The sequence below is a fragment of the Phaenicophaeus curvirostris genome, chromosome 8 (genome assembly GCF_032191515.1).
Source record: "Phaenicophaeus curvirostris isolate KB17595 chromosome 8, BPBGC_Pcur_1.0, whole genome shotgun sequence".
NCBI lineage: Eukaryota > Metazoa > Chordata > Aves > Cuculiformes > Cuculidae > Phaenicophaeus > Phaenicophaeus curvirostris.
In genome coordinates, this window is record NC_091399.1 from 36,331,628 (window position 1) to 36,356,214 (window position 24,587).

Genomic DNA, 24,587 nt, shown 5'->3' on the forward strand with positions numbered 1-24,587 from the left:
CATTGTTCTTCAAGATGTTAGCCAAGAAACTCTGTGAACTCTTCCACTTGTCTGCCATCGCCTTTTCTTCCACTGCTAAAACCTCTGTTGTCAGAGCCAGTATGAGAATTGTCACTCATGTGCCTTCCCTTTGTTCAAGAAGGCTGTGCAACAACTGTGGCATTCTGCTCGTACAGCAAGACTGAGGGGCATAGCTGTCCCACAGCTCAAATCTGAACCTTAAAAAATACCGTCTGATATACTGAGAGGTTTGGTAAGTATTACTGCTTGTTAACAGATTTGGTGCACATTGTACACAAATCAGGTGTGCTCTTGCCATGTGTGAGAACTATTCTGGCTTGCAGATGATGGTTTTGGCCGTGCAGTATAGCGCCGTGCATATCAGCGCATTAAGCTTCATTTCACTGACTACAGGCCCCTGTAATAGCCTTCAATGTAAGCATTAGTCAGCCCAGGATGGCAACCTCAGCAGTAACAGACAACTTGCCTTCTACTTTGTCATTTAGTGTTTTCACGGTCGGATAGTCTAAGTTTACACCTGCAAGTGTGGACTTTGCTTAGCTTAGAAAAATGCTGTTTATATGCCATGGCTTGTATTCTACATCCTTCCATCCCATATAAATGTTCAACTTTGCATTAATTCCTGATTGGTGTAATGATCCCAATCTGTTCTTTTTCAAAATATACAAAGATTAAAGCTCTGGTTTTTCTAATATATTTATAAACTTTATGAAGTATGTGCTTTCAGCAGCTGGATACCTTTCTTTAAACAGCCGTGTTCTTGGTATGAGACTGGTTTTTATTTCCCCTCTTTTGCACGAACCATTCTTGCAACTCTGCCAAGCTCAATCATGGAACAGTATAATCTGTATGAAATTGGTAGTGAAAGGAGATAGGGGGATGGTAGTGAAAATCTGTTCAGAGCCACCATCAATTCAGAACCTCTAGTTGCATACCGATACCACTTTCCCTTCCTCCCTTTCGACTGATTGATTAATTTTGAACTATTTAGGCCTTGACTTCTAGAGATATCAAACATGCAACTGAATTTGAGGCCAGTGAAAAGGAGCTGCAGACATCCAGTAATCAAACCCCATCCTTTAAATAAGTGCTTTGTATAGTTTTAGTCATGATGTGTCTTATTTTTTTCTGTGGCACTGATAGAGGTGTTACAGCTTAAATCTGTAGCATGTCAATAGAGTCATTACCAATTAGGGCTTACTTAGATCATTGAACTGTGACGTTATGTCTCATTACTGCATAAACATTTTTAAAATATTGAAATAATTAAAAACATACAATAAAATCAGTAGTTTGTGTTCAATGATTTGTCATGGATGATCAAAATTAACCAGATCTTACCCAGATCCCTCTAGATCCAATGGAAAAAGATTATTTCCTGGTTAAATGTACTTTGAGCTGACCCCAGAGGTATCAGGTGAACGATGTCTGTTAATCATAGTTTATAAGCTAAGGAAGGTAAGACTCATTTTTGTGCTTATGGATAATTTAAAAGCCTTTACTTTGTGGACACGTTGCTTCATTCTGGTTTTAATCAATTCGATAAGCCCGATTCAACTGCACTACTTTTAAAAAACTAGTTAAGATAAACAGTGATTTGGCAGGTCAAGTGAGATGTTTCCTTCTTCAGGTTAGGCACAGACTGAACAAGAATGCACCTTTTCATGCCATATGTATTTTTAGTTCTAGGCCTGGCTTCTAACACATACAGGAACCACAGTGTAATACTGAATTGCTGCCTTTTCAAATAGATGATGCAGATTATTCATACTGATAACATTGGGTGGTTCCTGAATCTGAGTTTAAGGTATGCATGGTTTTACATTTAATAATACAGCACTGGGAAAAGCTAGCAACTCCAAGTTGTTGATCATTGTTAAAGCAACGGCAGATGGAAAACAAGCTTAAAGAAGTATGATTGGAAGATCCTTGCTCATAGGTTTGGAAATTGCAGATGAAGTACAGTCTGAAAGCGTTTGAGTTGACCATCTTGTGTACATGCCTGGTCTGCTGTTACATGATCACATTGCCATTTTGCTACTCAACTTTTTATTTATCCAGTGCCCTAATGTGTCCTAGTTATAGTTGAATGATACTGTCTTGACAAGCTAGTCAGTATTTTATGTTATCCCCTTGGTCACTTCTAAATGCCATACTTTTTAAAGTATTTTAAAAAATAAAAGTGAAGTTTGCTGTGGAAGTTCTAAACCACAAACTCAGCTTTTTCTCAAAGTTACCCATGATCAGCCTCAGGTGAAAAAATATACATCACTGTCACCCTCTTGGCTTTTGCCCAGGCAAAAGTCTCTGATGTTGACTTAGTTACATGATCGTTTTAAAACAAAGGTAACCACTCCACCCCCCCCCCAAAAAAAACCCCAAACTGAAAACCAACCAACCAAAACCCTGCAGCAACGCAAACCCCTGAACTGAGAGAAGATCTGGGCGGTGCTGCTGAGGTGAATATGCACATGTTACACTGTTGTGCTGGTAATAGCTGCTTCAGTTATTTCAAGAGAACCCTGCAGTTACCAGCAGGGTGTATATCATAAAGGTGTTTTGTTTTTTTAAATCAAAACTTTCTTTTGATTTTCTTAATTACCTTGGTACATAGCTCATAGTATTTTGCCTTCATTTATGTGGATTGAAATCTTTTTCCCCCATCTGGGACGCTTGTATCAGCTATAATCCATTTGCAATTAAATCCTTCAGGCTTTTTTCAGTGACTGGTGTATATGTATCAAAGAGGGGGCTTGCGTCAGTGGTGTGTTGCTCCGGCAGAATGGAGAGGCTGTAGATACAAGTCCACAGCATTAGATAAGGTGTAGTGATAGTGAAAGAGAATAATGCTCTCAGTGTTGTCTTGATCAGAGTATTACTTCGAGGGCATTTGAGTTTTCTTTCTGTTCATCATGCACCACAAGTGCTGGGAAAGGATCGTGAGGCAACACGGGTTGGGAGGCTAACTTGGTGATGAGAGATGTACTATCTATCTAACAGTGTTTTCAAAACATGGAGGTACTTTGTTCTGCCCCGGCAGCTATTTCCTGCGCCAGGAAAGCTCCAGGAAAGTGGTGCACAGCAGGGCTCACACGCTGCTAACCTCACCACCTTTTGTAGCAAATGCCGTGGAAAGTCTCCTCGTTGACTTGTACGCGAAACTGGTGAAGGAACTTCATGATCATATAATTTTGGGAGAGTTTGTGTGTCTAAGGATGGGTTTTCAGATACCTACACATCTGACAGAAAATCACCAGAGCCATTTTAAAGTTTGTAGTGAAGCCGTTTCTGGGTGTTTGCTGGGGTCATGGGAGAGAGGAGCACATTTGGCACAGTGGAGCAGCCTGTCCTGCTACCTGTCAGGACCACAGCTGAAGCACTGCAGCAGGATGTTCACCTATTTGTTTCAGGAAAAAAAAAAAAAAAGAACAGACCAGAACAATGCAAAGGGAAAGCACCCGCAAGAGAACAGTATGTTCTTTGTAATGCTTTTTCTTCAGGGACATCTATTGCTGGCAATAAGATTAAATCACTGAAACCTTCCCTGAAGCCACATCTGCCACTGCCTACATTTTCCAACCTCAGTAATAAACTAACATTTGCCATTGTTCGTTTCTTCTGGATTTCATTTCTTACAGATTTAACCAGCACTATTTACCACAAGGCATTCGGTTCTTGCTTAAAGCTGAGATCTATGCCAAGTCCCTAGAAATACTCATAGCTCCAAAGAATCTGGTTTTAAATAATATCATAAAAAGTAGACGATATTAATACAACAGTTCACACTGAGTTCATATACTGCTGATGCCAACTTATAAAAATGATGGAAGCCCAAGAAGCTCTAGACAAGACTACCCTGAAATGGTGAACAAAATCCTTTTTAACATTTTTACTAGCTATCTCTATTTTGATTACAGGAGTAATATTTTTATCCCCCCCCCCAAAAAAAATGTGTTTCAGTCTTGCTTATCCTGACATGGAGTGCTGTGCCTTTGTCCTGCAAAGCAGTGGGGAGTGTGGGGTGGCTTGTGGCTACCAGTTTGCGGGGTATTTGGAAGGGAGGATTCATGCCACCCCTTCCTCCTGCAGGATGCCATAGTGATCCATGAAGTTTATGAAGAAGGAGCAGCAGCGCGAGACGGCAGGCTTTGGGCCGGCGATCAGATTCTGGAGGTAAACGAGTTTGTCTGTGTCTGTGCTTGCTTATATCTTTGTTGTTTATACTTGTATTCGATGCAGTGTAGGGTTCTTGTAGGTACAAAAGAGAACATTTAGTAGGATCTGTACTTGAAGTTTCTTCTCTGTCTTGTAAGAACATCCTGACAAATTCGTATTTCCTTATATATTCATATAAACTGAAGGTACAAATCGAGAATATATTAAATTTAATTGAGCGAGGCAGTTCTCGAATTACATAGTTCACCTGTCATGTCCAATAGCTCAGTATTATTCATCTGTTTAATCTTTCATTTGGAGGCCTGCACTACCACCACCGCTCCAGAATCTCTGTGCTGCCTGCAGATGAAGTGCTGAGCTGGGCAAACAGGGCGCGAGAGGCTGTGGGAAGCAGCAGCCTAGCTGTGAGCATCCCTGCTGGAGAACTCATCCTGCCTGCCTGCAGCGTGACTGGGGGAGCACTGGCTCCTACAGGCCACAGTTCATGCAAAGGGTGATCACACGGAATTACTTCTGTGAATAACTGCAGTGTTTTTCCCGCAGACAAGCATGAAAATCGAGGAGGGAAAGGGTTAAGAGAGAAGTGCTGCTCTGCAAATGAAACTTGCGTCAGGCAGCGCAGCTGCGCAGCCTCTTGCTGTCAGATCAGGACAAATTCCCAGCATGGCCATTAAGGCTTTGGTGTGTAGGGTTAGAAAAATAGTGAGGGGTACTTGGGGAGTTGTCTTTACAGCTCTTGCACTGAAAATATTTTTTTTAGCGTTAAGGCTGAATGTTGTTTTCGTTTTATAAATAACTGTGTATTAATAGAGCACGATAATTAGGGGATAAAAATGGGGAAGGTTAATTAATTCTTCTCTGGCCAAACAGGAAAGTGCTAATGTTTGTGTGCTGTAATATTGTTATTATTTCAGCTTTTAAAAGCAGTACTAATGAATCAAAAAGATGGCTCTGAATTAGTTTCAGATTGGTATGATAGAGCACACACAGATGCCTGTGTCGAGAAAAGAATACCAATGCAGTATATAAATAAATGTGTGCAGAATTAGAACAAAAGGATATAATTATTATAGATTAGGCTTAATTATCTTAATGCAAAATTATGTATGATTACAACTTTGCATATAGAAATACTGAGAAATATTCTCATTGTCTTAAAACTTACTATGTTATGTTAGTTGATTAACATTGTATTGTTATTCAGTTACAGCTCATTGTACTTCCTAAAGTTACTTTAAAATATTTAAGCATTAATATTTTCTGGTATTGATGATAAAAATGATTTTGTCAGCAGAATGTTGGCAAACACCTTGAAGGGCATCTGTGGATCAGGGCTGGCAAAGTTAGGACATTAAGTTTCAACTTGCAATAGGTTTGGGTTTTTTTAATTCTTCAGCATTCAATCAGAACGTCTTATTCTATCTGATGTTACTAAAATGCTAAAACATTTTCAGGTTATCCTGCAAGAAATGTAATTGAGTGCTCTAGGAGTGGTCTTGTATGCCATCTATTGGAACAAAGCAAAATAACCATTTCATATGTCCTGCTTAGGCTTTGCCATTGCCATTTCCTAATGTTTCTGATTCCTTCTGTCTTGGGCTTGGTGGTGTTGCGAAGCCAGGGGAGAAGGGATCTGAGCAGTAAGAGATATAGGAAGCTCAAAGGAGAATGGCCCACTTCGTGTAGTAGTAAGAAAGAGGCATTGTTTGAGGTTCGAGTTTTAAAAAGAAATGAAGGAAGAACACCCACAAAACTTACAAGCCAAAATGTTTTTATTATTGTGATTTACCCCAGGCAGAGACACAAAGCACTCAACTTGCACTCAGTAGGAGATGCAGGAGCTCAGCCCTCTGGAAATGGGAGCACTAAATTAGAGAGCCAAGACATGTCAATTTGACAAATTTGTCCTGTCACACGAGGGTAGGATGTGATGAAAAGATCATCTGTACATGTCATTTGGAAAGAAAACACTGATTATTTCAGGTGAACGGGATCGATCTGCGGAATGCCAGCCATGAAGAAGCAATCACTGCACTGAGACAGACGCCCCAGAAGGTGCAGTTGGTTGTTTATAGAGATGAAGCACATTACAAAGATGAAGAAAACTTGGAGGTTTTCTATGTCGATATACAAAAGAAAACAGGCCGGGGACTGGGGCTCAGCATAGCTGGAAAACGGTAAGAGCGTCTCTCTGACTGGACTGCACTTCAAATGAAAAACATTTTGCCGTATGAGCAGCTGTAGCCATTAAGTGGAATATGAAATAAAGGAAAGACTCTGTAAGGAACAAAATTTTGGATCTAAATATCTTCAAAGATGCCATGGGGTTGTGTTCCTGGCTTCTTCATCAGACCGACAGCACACCTGTCTAGGAAAGGCTGCAGCTTCTCCAAAGAGCTCCCGGTGTGTGGTCCAGAGTGGGTGTCCTGCTATAAGGGAGTGAGGCCAAGTGAGCACATGCAGAACCGCGATCATGCTGTTCTGGTGGCTTCATCCTAGCTGTGGCTTAGCTACAGGCTTGGAAGCCCTAGCCATGGCTTTTCTGATTTTGAAATGGGGAAATAAACCTTTCTATTTACAAATACCAGGATATGCTTCTGAAAATGGATTTGTGAGTTAGGTCTAGCTTCTAACTGGGTTCAAAGGGACCAGTGTCAATGGAAGATAACAGTTTGAGGTAGACCCAAATCCTGAATGATAACAAAGTGACCGCACAACACTACAGACAGCAGTTCAGTTAGTGTAGAGCAGAATCTGAGACACGGTGATAGGCAACAGCTGCTTAATAAAATGTGACTTTTTACTGATGTATTTCTAAACCATTGGTATTAGATCATGCAAACCCAGGCACTGATAGATTTAATCTTTCGTTGCTAGAAGAGATTTACGGCATGACACTGGTGAGCACTTGTTCAGTGTTGGTGCCTAAGAGTCATATGTTTGCTCTTCTGTATTGCCAAAAAAAATTTATTTTCTCCATTACAAATCATCATCATGTCATTATCCCAACTGCGTATGGTCAGTAAAGTTTATGCAGCAGTTTTTTACAAGAGCAGCAATGTTTAACCCAGGTGTTGTGAGCAGATTGCAGGTTGGGTAATTAATTTAGCTTATGTAAATTACCCTACAGATGGTAATTGCAGTCTCCAGCCCTCCTGCGTTTGCTTCTGTGCAAAACTTTCTGCACTATTGTTAAGTGCTTTGCTTGTGAGGGGTTTACACCTTAGAGGTAGCCCAGTTTCCGAAGTCAGTTAAATGATACCCAGGTATAATTCAGGTTGTGAAATATATGTCCTTCAGGGTGATACGAAACACCAAATCTTGGCATTGCCACTCACATCAGCTCACACTATAGCGAGCCCTGGGAGCTTAGGCTGCAAATGGGTCCTGTAGCCTGTGGGAAGGGAGTCCCCTGTGAGGAGGCTGGAGCTGATAAATAAATACATTACCCTTGCCTGCATGGCCTGCTAGTCTTGCAAGCTTCACTGCAGGCGGACAGTCATGAACCTGGATTTTCTCCTGCATAACTCACGTACAAGCTATAAAAGTCTTCTCTGCAGACTTCTCCCTGCTCTTCTGTTGGGAGCCTCCAGGCTTTTAGAAAAGAAGCTGAACTGAACCTTTAGGGGGAATACAGAAAAAGAAATCAGAGGCTGCATAATTCATATCGGGCACATCAGGACACAGTTTAACTCCATCATAGACTGATCCTTGGCTTTTTCTTCATACAAGTGGTATTTTTCATGAATCTTCACGGATCATACAGTCAGTACTAATGGTTCAGGGGGAAAGACAGCATTAAATATAACAGAACATTGCTTGATTTCAAAACTCTAGACTTTTTACACTCAGACAGTTGAATGAGGTGTAAAACTAGTTCTTCCTCTGCTCACAGGTTTCTTCTAATGTCTGTTAAATGCAAGTAATCTAAATTGGTCTCCCAAAGAATATTGAATTTTGTAATTAGCCATATGCTTCTTGCATTGTTAGAAATGGAAGTGGAGTGTTTATCTCTGACATTGTTAAAGGAGGAGCTGCAGACCTAGATGGAAGATTAATTCAAGGAGATCAAATTTTGTCTGTAAATGGAGAGGATATGAGAAATGCCTCACAAGAGACTGTTGCCACTATACTTAAGGTGAGTACATAATACATTTTAAGATATTGAATTGCAGTTACTGACACTATGCAAGGTAATTATCCTGAAGTGCTGTTTACACAAACGGAGGACAACTCGAACTGATTACCAAGGCAGGAATTTAATCTGAAATAATTTGGGAGATGCATTTAAAATCACTTCTTCATATATATTTAGAAGTGAGATTATATGAAGTGGGAAAACAAAGACACATGCAGTATTTAGACATTTATTTGAAAATGCAACTGTGCATTTCGTATGTTAGAAAAGTATTTTGAAGCCTGAGAGTTGTACAAGTCAGAACTGAAATAAAATGCCTTTGGCTTTGCTGTACTAACCTGCAGCTATAAAATGAGAGTTTAAATCCAGTTCTGCACCATTTCCATCTTACAGGACTGACTAAAACACTTTGCTTTTTTCCATTGAAAAACTCATTGCTGCTCGAGTCTGAGGAGAGAGTCGGGGATGGCCTGGCTATAGGTGCTTGATGTTAGCCCCTCTGTACAGCTCCTGGCCCTGACAGCTGAAAGGATGGGTGGGAGTGATGCTGTGGACCCATTTCTATTCAAAACTGCATCTGGAGACAAGGGCTTTTCCCCTGCTATCACCACTAGTGTTTCTGCATATGATTTCTTTCATTCTTGAAAAGGAAGGCTAATTATTTCCTTGCATTTTCCATTTGGGTTGGTACCTGGCCAAAAGTTTACCTATTTAAGAATTGAAAATCGACAATATGAGGGTATATTATTAAGTTGAATCCATATGTGTTAACTTCACCCTGTTCTACGGCATTTTTCCTTTAAAGTGTTTTCATGAGTATTGTTTTTGGCAAATGTCTGTTAAAGAGTTGGGGGCTTTTTGTTTATTTTAACTGAGTCATTTGCCATATACAGTTTGCCAGTAGGAAGATTCATGGTGACTTCAGCAACCAGGATAAACCTTCAGGGTAAAACTAAATGCAGGGACAGGAACTTTTTGTATTGTCTAAATACAAATATTGATGTTTTGAGCATTCCTTGTGGTTTTCTTTGTGGAGTTGTGGTACTGAATATAAACATAATTTTCTTTAGGAGAGGATGAAATATTATATGTCTATTTAAATGTTGTGCATTGGGGTTTTTTTTCCAAGTGTGCACAAGGCCTGGTACATCTTGAGCTTGGGAGATTGCGAGCTGGATCATGGCTATCATCACGGAAAACATCCCAAAACAGTCAGGTTAGTGACAGATTCATATTTGTAAAAGGGAGCTGTGAAGGGCAAGGTATGAGGATGGTGCACTGGCGTGCACTTGAGGCTCAGTTCTTCCATGGGCACTTAGTGCTTGAGAGTATGTAGCACAATAATTTATGGCAATGACTTTCTGTTCTGAACTGCAGTGTAAATGTCATGCTGAAATGCTGATTAAGCAGAAGAACTAGTTAATGTATTTTTTTAAGGAGTGTCTTCCTGAGACACACCAAAAATGTCTAATATCTTTCTCAAATGTTGATGGCAAGAAATTTTTTTAGACCTGCGAAAAATGCTGAATGTATTTTTTGTAGCTGTCTTGTCCATCAAAATGAGTTAATGAAACTGAACTGTATCTTTGCCTATCTTATGGCAGAACCACATGAGAGCCGCTTTGCTCTCAAAGAAAACACAGAGCAATTTCCTGCTTCACTTGCTTTTTACCTGAAGCGAGGACAACAATTCATTTTTCAATCCGTGCAGGGCTTTTCCCCTCTCCCTGTGCCCTGCAAATAGCTCAAGACACTGAGACTGTTGGTGTTACAGTCTGAATACTACAAGGGAGAAAACATGGCAAAGGTGACTTAGAAAACTTTCTAAAATGGATTTTCCTTCTGAAGACTGACTGCTTTGCCATGATATTTCAGTTGCCAGTGTCCCCAAAAGAGAAAGGATGTGGTTAACAGCAGTGCTATTGCTATGGAAGGTTTTGCTGCCTCTCTTCCCAGGGGCAGCTGCGAGGGACCCGGAGGATGTTTCCTGCATTACCTGTGCACCTCCCTCTCATGCTGATGTGGAAATAGGCTGAAGGTGCTCCACAGTGGTGGGATCCAGCTTAGCTGCCATGGCTGCTAAAAGAAGGGCTTGGGTTTGGAAATAAAGAGTAGGAGTCGCAGGAGGCTTAGGAGGGATGTACGTTAAAGCAGGAATGCTTTTAGGGTCAGCAAGAGGGGAGGCTTGTCTTTGATGTCACGCATGAACGAAAAGGTGTTCCCCAAAAGGGTGCCAAAATCATAGTTGTGGGGTGTGTTTTCTTAACTTTCTGAAGGCCAGCAGTGATCCAGCCTGCTGTCTTTGTGGATGAGGTGTCAGGAAGGGCTGAAGAGTCCATAGCCATGTGGGAAGAGCTGAGCTAACCCAGCTTCAAAAATGACTACATGTCATTGGAAAAACATCTGTGCTGCATACGGCAGGAAAGGGAAAATGAAAAAACAGAGGTAAACAGTAGTGATTGCATTAAAGATAGTGGTCTTAAGTATTACTCTTCTTTTTGCTCATTTAGCCAGCCTGAGCAAGAGCAACGTAATCAAAAAGTGGTGGTTAAAAATTATCGTTCCCAGTTTTACTATGTAAAACATAGCTGAAAGGGAAGCAAAATGCCACAGTGTCTAACATGAGTCTATGTAGAAAATCAGATCAAACAACATCATCCCCCTTTCTTCATGGCATAAGAGGCTTTTGCATGAAGCTGATAGTTTCTATATTTCTTCATTGCTGTTCCTAATGCAGAGTCACTTGAGAGCCTTCATCCCACTGCTCTTAAGTGACTTGGTGATTCTGAAAACTGAAAAATGTTTCTCAGCAAAGCCATTCCAAGAGTTATAAAAATCTTGGCAGATAATACAGCAAATCTGCTTGAATGATTTGCACAACTGCAAGCAATGTTTTAGAAGCTGCTGGCCAAGAGTATCCACAACTTCTGTCCTCTCTTGGCTTTTCTCCTTGGTCCATTGCATACCTTTAACAGTAGAAATATAAGCCTTGTGGACAGTGATTTCTTTCATGCGCATTGCAAATTATATTAACTGACCCATGAATTGGCAGCTAGAGGTGGAAATTGTGCTCTGCCTGTTGTTCGTCACTGACAGCTGCACACTGGTCAGTTAGGATAAATGCTGCCAGAGCTTTTGATTCACCGCCTAATGCGTTTAGAGGGAGAAAGCTCTGCTGTGGGTAGAGAAGTATAGACCGTATGTTTGATTTGTATAAAGCAGCTTAGTTGTAGCAATCTGGTCCTTGGTGAAACCTGTTGTTCGTATGTGCTTCCTGTATTGAAGATGATGTATCTTCAAGGGGCAGAGTCTGAAGATAAAGCCAGATATGGAGATAGGGGAAAGGAGGGCTGGAACTGGATGGCCAAGAATTGGTGACACGCATGAGCCGCTATCTTCAAAGGCTCTCCGTTTTGTCATCTGGTGTGTTACTCTGGAAACAAGAGTAGGTTCTTGGTCAAATGAAAGGATCAGGGTCACTTACAGGACCTTGTAACTGGATGGTGTAGTGAGCTAAAATAACAAAGCCTGTAGGTTACTGCTGCATAACGAGTTGTGTGTAAATGTTATATCCCCCTTGTGGGGAGTGTGTTATGTATCTTTCTGCACGTGCCTCATGCACGCGCATTGTACAATGAGGTGTCTTCACGGTGCATTGTGGGGAAGATTCCCACAAGCTTTAGTAGAAACCATCATCTCCCCTTCTCCTCAGGTTTGTAGAGATATGGGGAATAAGCAGAAGAGGAGGTTAATCCTGCTTCCTTACTACCTTTGCAGGAGACCTGAACAACATATGCATTAGGTGCGCACATTAGGAGTGCACACAACCTGCAGTTGTGTAGTATTTAGTGTGTCTACAACTTAGGGACAGGTTTTGGTAGGTTCTCACTTTGGAAATGAAGTTGGAGGGGTTTGCACTTGTGTGGCCGCTGTGGAATTTCCAGTCCGGTTGGCACAGAGCACAGCTGCGCCCATATGTTGCAGAAACTGGTTTAAAATTAACATTTGGGTTTGACTCACAGCTTTTGATTTGTTTTAATTTCAGGCAAGCCAACAGAGTGCCCACAGCCACTTCCACCCTACACTTGCTCCAGTGCTCTCTACTTTACAGAATTTTGTCAGCACAAAAAGATCATCAGATGTGTCTCAGAGAAACTCAGGTATAATCTGGGTGACTGTCAGAATAGTTATGTGTTATTTGCTTTATATCTGTGCTGATTTAAAAGCAAAACTGAATTTGGTTTTCTGACTCAGCCTTCCAGAAGTTGTACTGTAGATATTTTAAGACTCAAACACTTTCCAGCAGACAACATTATTTTTATGTCTACTAGTAGAGTAATGGCTCATCTGTTTTAAATGCAGAGTTCCTGCACCCTGCTATTCTCCAACGCCCTTGGCAGAGTCTTAGCACAGACAAGGTTCTCACATTAGAAAGTTTTCTCAGGGAATAAAGCTGCCACCACTCTTGAGCGTGTAAAAGGGTGTTTTGTAATGAGAAAGTCACAATACCCAGTTTTCAATTTGCAGGTTTAGCAAGTGCTAAATCTACAGCCTGCAGTGGCTTGTGAGAGCCTGTGCGTTTGTGTGCTCAGACCTGTATCAGAAGTTGGTAACCTTTGCTAACATGTGACTGTGGGCAGATGTTGAAGACACTTCTTCTGGTAGTTTGCATGTACTGGAGGAAGCACGTGGGTTTTGGGGCAGCCTTCCTTGTGCCAGTTTGAAGGGCCCTGCAGCACTGATTTGGCATCCCGAGGGCTGGGCTTCCCGCTGCCACAGACCTTGCTGCACCTGGGCGGTCCTGCCCTAGGTACTTGTAGCAGATACCTGCATCAGCACATGTGCATGGCAGTGAGAAATACTGGTATCTGTTGTTAAGAATTATTAACTTTTTAAAGAGACTAACTCTGCCTACCTTCTGAAAGGTTCTTAAAATGGTTTAATTAAAACTGGTAGAATTCAGTGTTGGTATAGCAGAGCCCAGGACTTGACTTACACCATCAGCTTGTCAGGCTGTTTAGTCTCAGTTTGAATGACTGATTAGAAGTGTCCTTTTTATTATTTGGGGATTTTGTTTGTTTGTTTGTTTTTTGATTTTCTTTTTTAATCTTTTGAGTACTTTCAAACATCCTATGGCTCAATATATGCCAGCCAGACTTCCTGGCTGTCTATTATTTCCTAGTGCAGCAGAAATTAGAAGAGCAAATCAATGGAATCTCAACTGTCTCAGACAAGCCATGTGCCCTACCCCTTTGTGGTGGGGACACTGTGATTTATGAATAATAAGCCAATCTTTAATTGAGTGAAATGCACAATAGGGCTTTTCTTCAGGCCGGCAGAGTGCTGCTATTCAATAGATTGCGGTGCACTACAATGGGCATCACAGTGGCATCCGTCAGCCTGAGTGATTACATCCGTATTCATCTCTGGGTAGACAGAAATCCTGTCCTCCTCACGTGAGCAGCACTGCCTGCTTTGGCACAGGAAGAAGGCTCCGCTTTGGGTTGGTGATAACTCTGACTAGGCAGCAAGGGACCATTGTCACCTGACAGTGTTATCTCTTAATTATATTATCTCTTAATTACAGAGGCTAATTGTTTGTTTCTTTATTAGTAGGAGCAGATACGGGCCCAAGGACTGTGGAGATAACAAGGGTCAGTGAGTTATTTTCTATCAATTCAAAAAGCTGACACCTTTAACTGAAGTTATTAATTTCTCTGATGTTTCTCAGAAGTAAAATCGCATTATTTATGTTTGCAGTAGGTTGTTGGACATATGCATGTGTGAGGATGCACATGTCTGTCAAATCTATCTATTTTCTCCCTGTTCCATAAATTGAATGAGTCAGTTATTGCTTTAGCTTGAACATTGACCTCTACAAGTTGCTCCAATTGCAAATTTTGTTTTGTTTCAGGGACCAAATGATGCACTCGGTATCAGTATAGCAGGAGGGAAGGGAAGTCCATTAGGAGATATTCCCATCTTCATTGCTATGATTCAAGCCAGTGGTGTTGCTGCACGTACCCAAAGACTGAGAGTGAGTAGAGGGGTCATCTCAATACTTCATATTTCATCTGCCATGTTTCCCACAGAGAAGGAGCCTCAAACACTTCTCTGTATGCTTTGATAATGTCTCATAGGTTTTTGTCTCTCATAAACCACAAATAAACATACACACACCAAAAAAAAAAACCACACCAAACTTAGAATCACAGAATGGTTTGCATTGGAAGGGACATTCAAGATCATGCAGTTCCAACCCCCCTTCCACTAGGCCAGGTTGCTCAAAGCCTCGTCCAACCTGGTCTTGAACACCTCCAGGGATGGGGCATCCCTGACTTCTCTGAGCAACCTGTGCCAGTGCCTCATCACCCTCGCAGTAAAAAATTTCTTTTGCCCCTTCTCTTCTCTTTTTGATTATATTTTATCTTGGGATAATGGTCATGGTTGCTGACATAGAAATGTGATATTAAAAGAAAGAACATAAATATATTTGCAGTGGTCTTTGGATGTATATGTTCGTCCAGACCCAGGGAAGGCAGCAGTAGGCTATCTGGAAACAGCAGACTGCAGACTGAGCATCATTTAGAGCTCATTTAGATCTGGTAGAAACCAGATCAGAAGTTAGTTGTTTGATCTTGAGGCCCTTATAAAGACGTGCCAAAAATAAAGTATTTGTATCAGACCCACAGGATATGTGGGTTTCCAGGAATGATTATGGTGAGCAATTCCAGTTTTAGAGAGAGTTTCAAGGAATCATTAGTACTGAGAAGAACTTATTATGCAGATACATAGCATTGTTTTGGCCCATGAGATTTGTTAGTACTCACTGGTATGTTCATACCATGTCTCTAAGAGAGTTGCACAATAGCACCAAGTGCCAGAGTCAAGATAATTTTTATGTATAAGAAGGCAAAATCATCTAGGTTAATTAGATTAATATTGGAAGTGTCTGCTTTCCTATACTGCATTCAGCACGTGCATACATAGTCTCTAAGAATATGAACTTGTCTGCACATCCAGAAACAAATAAATCCTTTCTGGATGGAAGGAGAACAGTGGAAATCTCACTTAGTGCTTGCAAATGGAAAGAGTAAAACACAACCCATCTTTGTTTCTCTGATCACATTGTTATTTTTAAAAAGTCTGTATTGTACTTGCTCTGAAGAATGGTAAATGATCAGTAGCAATGCAGAATTCTCACAAAAGGGATCCTGCAAAAGAGAAGCATGACTGTACAGTGCCAAGTTCACGAGGAATTTTAAGCATTCTTATTTTTAATTTTCCCTAATGCTAGTAATTTTCCATTACTGTTGTACTTTTAGGTTGGAGATCGGATTGTCAGTATTAATGGGCAACCTTTGGATGGGCTGTCTCATGCAGATGCGGTTAATCTACTAAAGAATGCTTATGGGAGCATTATCCTGCAGGTATGGTGATAAAATGAACATGCAGCTGCATGTGGGTAGATAAATGGCATTCAGGAGAAAAAAAAAGACAGGCATCACTGGCACAAGGCATCACAGAATTGCAAGGTGCTCGCTGATGGGAATTACACAGAATGAAAGCAAGAAATAATTTTCATTAAAAAATTCTTTATTGCTACTCATACAGGCTGTGAGCGCGATTATATAAAAGCATAACAAAGAGAACAAAATAACTTGTTGCTACACATGATAAATCAACAAGCTTCCAATTTTTTTTTCTTTAATTTGACATTAACAAGGAACAACAAAGTACGTGTGTGTTTGTGTAGGTGTGCATGCATGTAACTAGACTGTGACCAAACTGCCCACAGTGTTAATTTCCTTGTTGTTGAAAGGGGCAGAAGACAGAAGTGCTAGCAGAATTTAGTAAAAATGATAGCATCATCATTAAGACAGTGCTACCTAGAACTGATTATTGTACAGGTAATGGATAACAACACTTGAGAGAAGAGAGTGTTATCACCACCATGTTTATATGCTAGATAAAAGATGACACCTTCTGCCACTTTGCTTTTAATTGCTGCTTGCCAGTATATTCATCTTTAGTTTATTTTTATGTTTACACAAAGAAATGGGAAAGGTACTTGCCAGAGAGAATTCAAAATACTACTCATTTGCAGAATGGTAAGAATTGGAAAACAAGCTTAAGATGTAACACTAAAATCTACTCTAATTTTCTTTATCATCACAGCATATTGGATGGGAACACATCTTGAGAGATTTTTGCAAGCTTCTTGCTTGCATTTCAACAGAAATGTGACTATAAAAAATGGGGGAGGAAGGAGATGAAATTATAATAAGCATAGTTTTAAACTTGCTTATTCTTTGTTTTGTCTGTCTGTGAACTGCTGACCCTGGTAAGTGATGAGCCAGTTCCAGAGCAGATGGTGTATTTGTGTAGGTCCATTGAAGTCAAAGAAATACACAGATACATACCAGCTGAGGATTTTCTGTTAAATTATAGTTATCGTATTGTTACTAACGTTGAGTAATTTCACTTTTCATGTCAACAGTATTCCCTGAATAGAAAATGAAAGCTTGCTGCAGAACCCAAAATTGCTAATGTTGAAAGCTGTAATACAGTGTATTCCACCTCATCATGTATTTAAAAATATTCCTGATGAAGCATGCTGTCACTTGGTCGCTCACATGAACAAAGAGGTTCTTCTAGAAGTGTCTTTGGGTTTGTCAGTTGGCCGTTTTTCTTCCACATTTTTGCTGTCTAGCTTAAAATGGGCTTAATACTTTTTACAGATGGTACAGGTTTATTCTGATAGAATAGATTCTATTTTCCTCTATTAAAAAGTCTGTTATGTGAAGGCAGGATGTTATATTTTAATACTGGCAGGGAACAGTGTCGAAGCCCTGCTGTAAGCATGGTGTTATGGTTACTTTACATGCTATAACTGCGGGTACTTCTCAATCACCAGATTGCTTTTTTATATTAAAACAATCTAAATAGAATAATCCTATCGCTGTGATGATCATGACTGATGTGTCATTAAGTAATTGTATTTATTATCAGGTTAGACCACTTCATGGCAAACTGCTTTGAAAGGTCAGATAATTGCATTCAGTGGTGTGGAAAGGCTTATTATCAGTATGTCCTGGGAAGGATGGTAAGGGAGTTTGCAAATGCTGTTTGCAAATGGGAGATTAGGGTCTCAGGGGAACAATCATCCCTTTCGGCTGTTTTGATGCTTTGGTTTAATTTAATTTCTTTTCTGCAGGTGTAGTAATGAGATAAGGGGAAGCTTTTTTACAAGGTTGTTGAACTCTGATACGTTCTTACTGCCAACTGAAGATTTTTGAATATAGACTTATTTTGCCCTTATTTTGTTTAACAACAAAATATGACAAATACTGGCTGGCGCTCTTTCCCTAGTGCAACAGGAAAGAAAACTTAATGGTGTCTTTGGTGGCTGAGCCAGGTGCAGCTATCTTGTCTGCCGGACCCCTTAATTTTGGGCATCTGAGAACCTGGATCCTGGGATGTAAGATTTGCATGAGAACTAATCTTCCTTCCTAGAAAATGCTGCCACCCTCTTGGCTCCAAGTGATTAGAAAGAGGGAAATACTGTTGTGGAAGAATTGTGAGCATTCATTTAAAACGGGGGATTTATAGAGTGGATTTTTTATTTCTAAGAGGTACATTTCCGTTAAGCCATTTTCACAGCAAGGAATGGAAAAAGTACCTGTTAATTTTGATAAAATAAGGCCATAGATAGCTAGAGGAAATATTGAAAACACTTACTTGGATGTTTCTCACTGTCTCTGAGCCAAACGCCTGTGCTGTACAGTAAACATCAAGCAAAGAATATCTCATCAGAAGGAGATGGAGTTAGGGGATAACCACGGCATGTAGTTGTTAGGAAATTGATGTCCCTTCAGCTGTGAATACTTAAAATCCAAACACTTCGGAGTGATTTCCTCATTTTTTTTTTCCAGAAAAAAACAAAGAATAGAAAATTGGCATGCAGTGAAAGTTCAAAAATGCTAGAATAGGCATTGACTCTTTGTGTTTAATAAATCCCACTGGGCATGCAAGCTGCAAGCTTTTATCCTTATGAGGCTAAATCCCAGTGAATGGCTAATGCCAGAGCTCAGTATGCAGGTAACTGTGCTTTTAATGTGGCCATAATCAACTTTGCAACCCACCTATATGACATTGATAAGGGTTGCTTTAAAAGTCCTGAGCAAATTTGTTGTCCCACAACCTGTCAAAATTGCATTAACTCTGTTAATTACTGTGTGGTGGTAATTTATGATGGTTTCAGAATAATACAGGAGCCCCAAACTGGGAAGTTTAAGAATCCAGTGTGTTGCCTTTTTGGGGACACATTGGAAATTGCATAAAAGTTGAAACCAAGGTTTGATTTCTTCCCTCCTCAGCAAATGAGTGAATCTGAAGTATTTCAGGGCATTTACCTAATATCCCCTTGGATCTCTATGTTTGGTTAAAGGCTAAGGTGCTCTGTGTGGGAGACCTTTACTTTCAAGCCCGATCTTGGACTCCTTGTGTTGACTCTGATATGTACCTTTCTCCTTGACAAAGTAACCCCATTCTCTGGATTATCCAGAAAGACTGTTCCGCTCTGATCAGTATCTGAGTGATAGTCATGTAAAGGCAAGAGCAAGCTTCAGAGCACAGTTTGCATTTGACCCCTAGAAAGATGGCTACTATTAACTCTCTAATTCAAAAATACTGAATTAGTATGACATTTAAGAGAGTAGGACTTGTACTTGAAATTTGCTTGAAAACAAAGTCAACAATTGATGTTCCTAACATATCAGCTATTTTCTACATCGTTAGCCAAGTTGTCTTTGGTATTAAGTGAACGCATGTAGTATTGTTGGACTCGATGGTTGGACTCGATGATCCGGTGGGTCTCTTCCAACCTGGTTATTCTATGATTCTATGATTCTATGATTTCATTGCATCTTTCTGTTTAGGTTGTGGCTGATACCAACATCAGTGCCATTGCTACCCAGCTGGAGAGCATGTCTGCAGGATGCAACCTTAACTCTTCTTCTGAGCATCCTTCTGAAGATTCCGAGTAAGTTTGTACTTAGTCTGCATAACTGAGGTGGTTTTCTTATGTGCCATGCAAGGGAGGAGCATAGGATGGTGAAGGAAGTCTCTCCCATTGCTTCTCTCTCTAATTTACCATCACCTTCAAAATAAAAACTGACTTTTTCCAAGAAGGTGGACATGTCACCTGGTGACAGAAATTGCTTGAATAATTAAGCACAAAATATGTTCCTAAGCAATAGTTCTGGGCATTTTTCAAAAAAAATAATATCTTCTTTCTTTTCTAATGTGTTTTGCTTACATGATAGTTCTACCTTTGTCTGTTGGCTTCTTTGCCTGAAAGGAGTTACGATTCTAGCAATTTGAAATAACATTTGGCCAACTAAGGCAAGAGATGTTAAAAAGCCTGGTATGTTTCACGAGTATTTCAAAACATGTCCCAGAACTTTCTTTGTCTTTTTAATCTCTTTTCATCTCAATTCAAAAAAAGTCTAATGAAAAAAAATTTCTACTTTTGGCACTTCTGTGTGGTGATGGAAGTTACAGATCTATCCCTCCCATGGCCATGTATCATTCTCCATCGTGTGCTTTTTAGGGCAGCTCATAGCATTCTGGTTGTCATTTTGAAATTCATTTGGTCTTCATTTTCGTTCATTTGCTTTACCATGTTCTTCATTTTTTTTCTTTGATTCATTATATTTATTTTAAGAAGCTGAGATGCAAGTTGCTGCCCTACCTCAGGGGGATTCTGAGCATAAAAGTTAAGCTATTTATAATGCATTCTCTAGACTTAGAATGTGAGATATTGTTTTTATTGCTACTCACAAAGGAGAATTGCTTACTTCATAAAAAAATCTGTATTCTCTTTTCATATCAAAATAGTAAGGAAATTTGAATGTGAAAATACAAAGCAGAATTAGGTAGGCATATGCATTCATTTTGTCCTAAAGAAGTAGCTAGATATTAGTAATCATGGGTTATGCCCTTATATAAGTGGAAGATGCCAAACAGCTTTTGTCCATGATAATTTTTTTCTAAATATGTAGAACTTTTACAGATTTGAGATGGATATGTATAATAAGTGGTCTAAATTCCACAAAAATCTTTCTCTGCTCAATGTAGGCAGTAAACACCCCTGAAGAGCAGTTCAGGCTCTAAGCAAATGCACTGAGTGAGGGGCTCTTGGGAGTCAGCCTCTGGGGTTCCAAGGCACAGGGATGCAGAATAAATATAGATTGTTAGAAAAGAGCCCAATGATCCTGCAGTAGAGCTGAGACTATAAACACAAGTGTTCCTGCCTGCTTCGTGTCTGTTGGACTCATTCCTCTGAAGTCATAAAGTAAAATTATGCTGTAAGGAAATTGTGGCAGTTGCCACTTACGCAGACTAAAGATGACAGCTTGGGCAGTAAAAAGTAAACTCTCCTTCGCGTACATGCAGCAGCTGCAGATGAGGGGACTCTCACTTCTGCATTGGAGATAAGTGCTCTTGTTGAGCTCTTATTAAAAAGAAGTATTGTCAAAGTGAGGAGCTGAAGTACCCTGAACAGCATTTGAACTCTGGGCTGCACAGGAGTGTATTTCAGCATGAGGACAAGAGTCATGGTTTGTGACTGTATGAAAATCTTCATGATAGATAAATATCTCTGTAAGTGTTCCTTCTGCATAAAGTCCCAAGAGACAGGCTTTACTGTTCTAAGTGATATTTATTGTGTTTTCAGAGCACCTCAGCCTAAGATTATTACTTTGGAGAAAGGCTCTGATGGACTGGGATTTAGTATTGTAGGGGGGTATGGAAGTCCCCATGGAGACCTGCCCATTTATGTCAAGACTATATTTGCCAAGGTATCTTTTCTTATTTTCTCCCTGTTTCTCTATTATCTTTAAAAATAAACTTGAGATTTGGCTCGGATAATATATTATGAAGTAGGAAGCAAAATGTACTGTCCAAGTACATTGGTGTGAGTAAGTGGACCCAGGACTCACAGATGGCTTCTCAGTTTATATTTCATAGTACTGGTGGCTGAAACAAGATACTTCATCTCAGCAAAATTGCTCTGTGTACTTCGGAAACTTGGTTTTATGCATTAAAGTATTTATAAGGCAGTTTCATATCTGTAAATTTCAAAGTGCCTTCCAAGAGACATGGAAGCATCACTTTTCCACTGTACAGGAGAGGAAACAATTGCAGAGATCTTTGTATCTTTGTGGCTGAGCTTCAGCTGCAAAACCAGCAATAAGCTCCTGTGCTCAGAGGGTCACCTCAAAAGAGAAAAGCCACCAAAACCGTGAACCTTTCGGCTTGGTGATGAATTGGCTTACACGTTGGTCCTGGCTCTAGTTACTCTCCCTTGCTTCCAGCTTCTCTCCTGCCTCTTCATGAGCACTTCACTCCCATGTGCTGGAGCCACTCACAGCACGGCTGTCTCAGCCCATCGCTGATCCCAGCCCTGAGTGTCAGGGGAGGTCTCGGGGGTCCCAGCCGAGTGCAACAATGGCTCTGGCCACTGAGGCTGAGGACGAAATGTGATAGAGCACAGCCTCGAGGCCGGCAGCCTCGGATACCCACTGGTGCGGAGGGGAACAGTGACCCTTTTCCCACCCATCTGCTTGTTGGCGATGTGCTTGGCGTGAGCCAGCAAGATACATGAGACGCAGGCATGTGAAGGGAGTTCTGCAAATAAGGGGGAAAGAAAAACAGTGGGAATTAGGGATACTTTACATAAAGTAACCTTGAAGTCGGTCACACACAGTTTTTTTGTCCTGCGCCTTGCTGTCGCCTGCTTCTGGCAGGGCGGGCGGCTTCATCTGAAGGTGGAGTAGAAGTTATGTCTCTGCTTCTGTCATGTTGGGGCTCAAATCTGGTCTTTCTCAATTTTCAGTTATTAACATAGGAATATATTGTGTCTTTGAACTGATGCTTAGATTTACAGGTTTCTAGATGTAAACACAGCTGAGAAACCCCAAATCAAAGCTAAAATACACTGCAGTCATTGGTGGGGCCATGCATGCTATGAACTGACCTATGGGCAGGGCAGGGCCCAGGATTTAGATAAAAGAGCTGCACTGAAACCTGTGAAGGAGAACCGCCATTTCTAAAGCTCTGTAGGAGCTTCTCGGGGCCTTCAATGGAGTCCGGCTCTATCTGGGGCTGGCAGCACTGCCCAGGCTGTTCTGCCACATGACCTCTGCCTCCCCACATTTTAACCTGTGCATCACTGGATGCAGAGTATGTTTAAATGCTGCTTTAACAAGTCTTTCCTTAATCATAAAAACCAGAACCAGTCTTTATACTGCAGTTTTTTCAGGGATGAGCCGATTCTCCTCTTCCCAGTGGTGTATCACCTGCCCACGCTGCCCCAGACCTTGCAGGGTTGGATAAGTGGGATGAGCAGAGGGCAATGGTTGAAGCACTCGGGGGCGCTTCAGCACTGTCTGTTCCCATGTTCCCCATCCAGTTACGGTGGGATTTCCAGCACTGCATCCCTCCTCATTTCATCCATCAGCATTATGAGAGATGGGAGGGCTCTGTGCTACCAGCCGCTAACGAATCGCTTTGCTGTTTGCAGGGAGCAGCTGCGGACGATGGCAGACTGAAGCGTGGCGATCAGATTTTAGCAGTTAATGGGGAAGCTTTGGAAGGTGTTACTCATGAGCAAGCTGTAGCTATTCTGAAGCGCCAGAAAGGAACTGTAACATTAACGGTGTTATCATGAATGTCATTGCGCTTGCGGAGATAAATACAATTATTTTAGAACATCAATAGAGCTATAATAATACTGTTCAGCCCTGAGCAGGATGTAAAGCAACCCTGGCAAAAATGAATCAATATTCACCCCCTTGCCAGAAAGGGTAGTGTGCATCTCTAGCTTCATTTAGCCTTCCTCGTTACAAGCCTTTCTCCCGCCCTCCAATGCTTTTGGTGGCTTTTGAGGTTTCTCTGGACAAGTTAAATTAAGAAACTTCAAAGAGCAATATCAATTTGACTGTATTTATACATCAGGTTTTTATGCCCACTAGTCTGAACCTCTGTTACAACTGCTGAACCTGGAATCAATTCACACACAAAAGAGAATTTAGATCATCAACGGATCTCATCTGATGAGCAGAAATAAATGCCGAGTGACTTGTCATCTCACTCATGATTTACTTATGCTAATTGTCCTTTCAAGTATGCCAGAAAACATTAGCAATGTAATTAAATTACCACTGTTCCAAATGATGAAATATCAAATTCTCCTCTGGGAAATTATTTGTGCTCGGCACAGTAAGTCTGATAGTCAAATGTGAACTTCTCATGTTTATCTCTTTGGGTAGGTCTATGGAAGTTAGTCAGAGGTAATTACTGTGATGTGTCAATTTGCAGCCTTTAGCATGAAAAATAAACTAGGGGAGAGGGAAATGTATTTTTTTAGGCTTTTAAAATGTTTGAGCCTTTTCAGATATTTAGGCAGCATGAACAACAACCAATCTCATTCTATTCTAATTATATTTTTAAAGAAGAAGGAATGTGCCAGGCATGTTGCATACAAAGGCAGTTGTTGTTGTTGTGCCAAGTTGTAGCATAACTGTTCATCCTGAAACTTCAATGAAGGCAAAAGTTTGCTTCAGCAACGTGATCCTGTAATTCCAATAATGATGGTGAGCAGTCCCTCTGCATGTTGTCTTTAAGGACAGATGAAGTTAATCCAACCCAGCAAACTGTTTTACATTTCCAAGAGTCTCCCCAAGATCAGATAGTGCAGGAAGAGGCTTTCATGGATCACAGAGGATGCTTCTCTCTCAGGGCTACTGGAGTTCAATTTTGGATAATACCAAATAATAATGCCAGGCGGCAGTGAGATGATCACCGCAGGAGACATCTGCAGCAAGCTGATGTCCTCCCAGGGCTGGCTGCCATGCCTGTCTTCCCAAGGGCTTCCTCAGCCCCCGCCAGGCGAGAGCATGACGAAGCCCATGAGGAGTCTTCCCGAGGCCTATCCTGCTCTGCATAGTGGAGGTGGGTTGCAGGCATGTTCAGCTAAAAGTTAGCGACTTCATTGCATGTCGCAGCGATTCCTGCAGTGATTATATGGCCATGGCCTTAGTAATTTAGCAAATTAATTTGGCAGGCAGATTAATGGCAATGCAAGTCGTTGTGGTTTAATCTCTCTGTCCAGAGGAACAGTAGGGTTTTAAGGGAAGCAGCCCAGTCTATTTGGACTATTTGGTGTAATTTATAGTGATGATGTAGC

General features: G+C 40.8%; 1 protein-coding gene across 1 annotated transcript in view; it reads left to right on the forward strand.

Moving 5' to 3' along the window:
• Positions 1–24,171, forward strand: part of PATJ (PATJ crumbs cell polarity complex component) — a 157,702-nt gene extending 133,531 nt beyond the window's left edge. The window contains exons 35-45 of the mRNA XM_069861943.1: positions 4,111–4,194; positions 6,181–6,374; positions 8,188–8,335; positions 9,465–9,551; positions 12,381–12,495; positions 13,952–13,989; positions 14,250–14,372; positions 15,661–15,765; positions 19,276–19,379; positions 21,075–21,198; positions 22,923–24,171. Of these exons, the coding sequence (XP_069718044.1) occupies positions 4,111–4,194; positions 6,181–6,374; positions 8,188–8,335; positions 9,465–9,551; positions 12,381–12,495; positions 13,952–13,989; positions 14,250–14,372; positions 15,661–15,765; positions 19,276–19,379; positions 21,075–21,198; positions 22,923–23,069 (1,269 nt within the window). The 3' untranslated portion in view covers positions 23,070–24,171. The remainder of the gene's footprint in view (positions 1–4,110; positions 4,195–6,180; positions 6,375–8,187; positions 8,336–9,464; positions 9,552–12,380; positions 12,496–13,951; positions 13,990–14,249; positions 14,373–15,660; positions 15,766–19,275; positions 19,380–21,074; positions 21,199–22,922) is intronic.
• Positions 24,172–24,587: the final 416 nt, after the last annotated feature.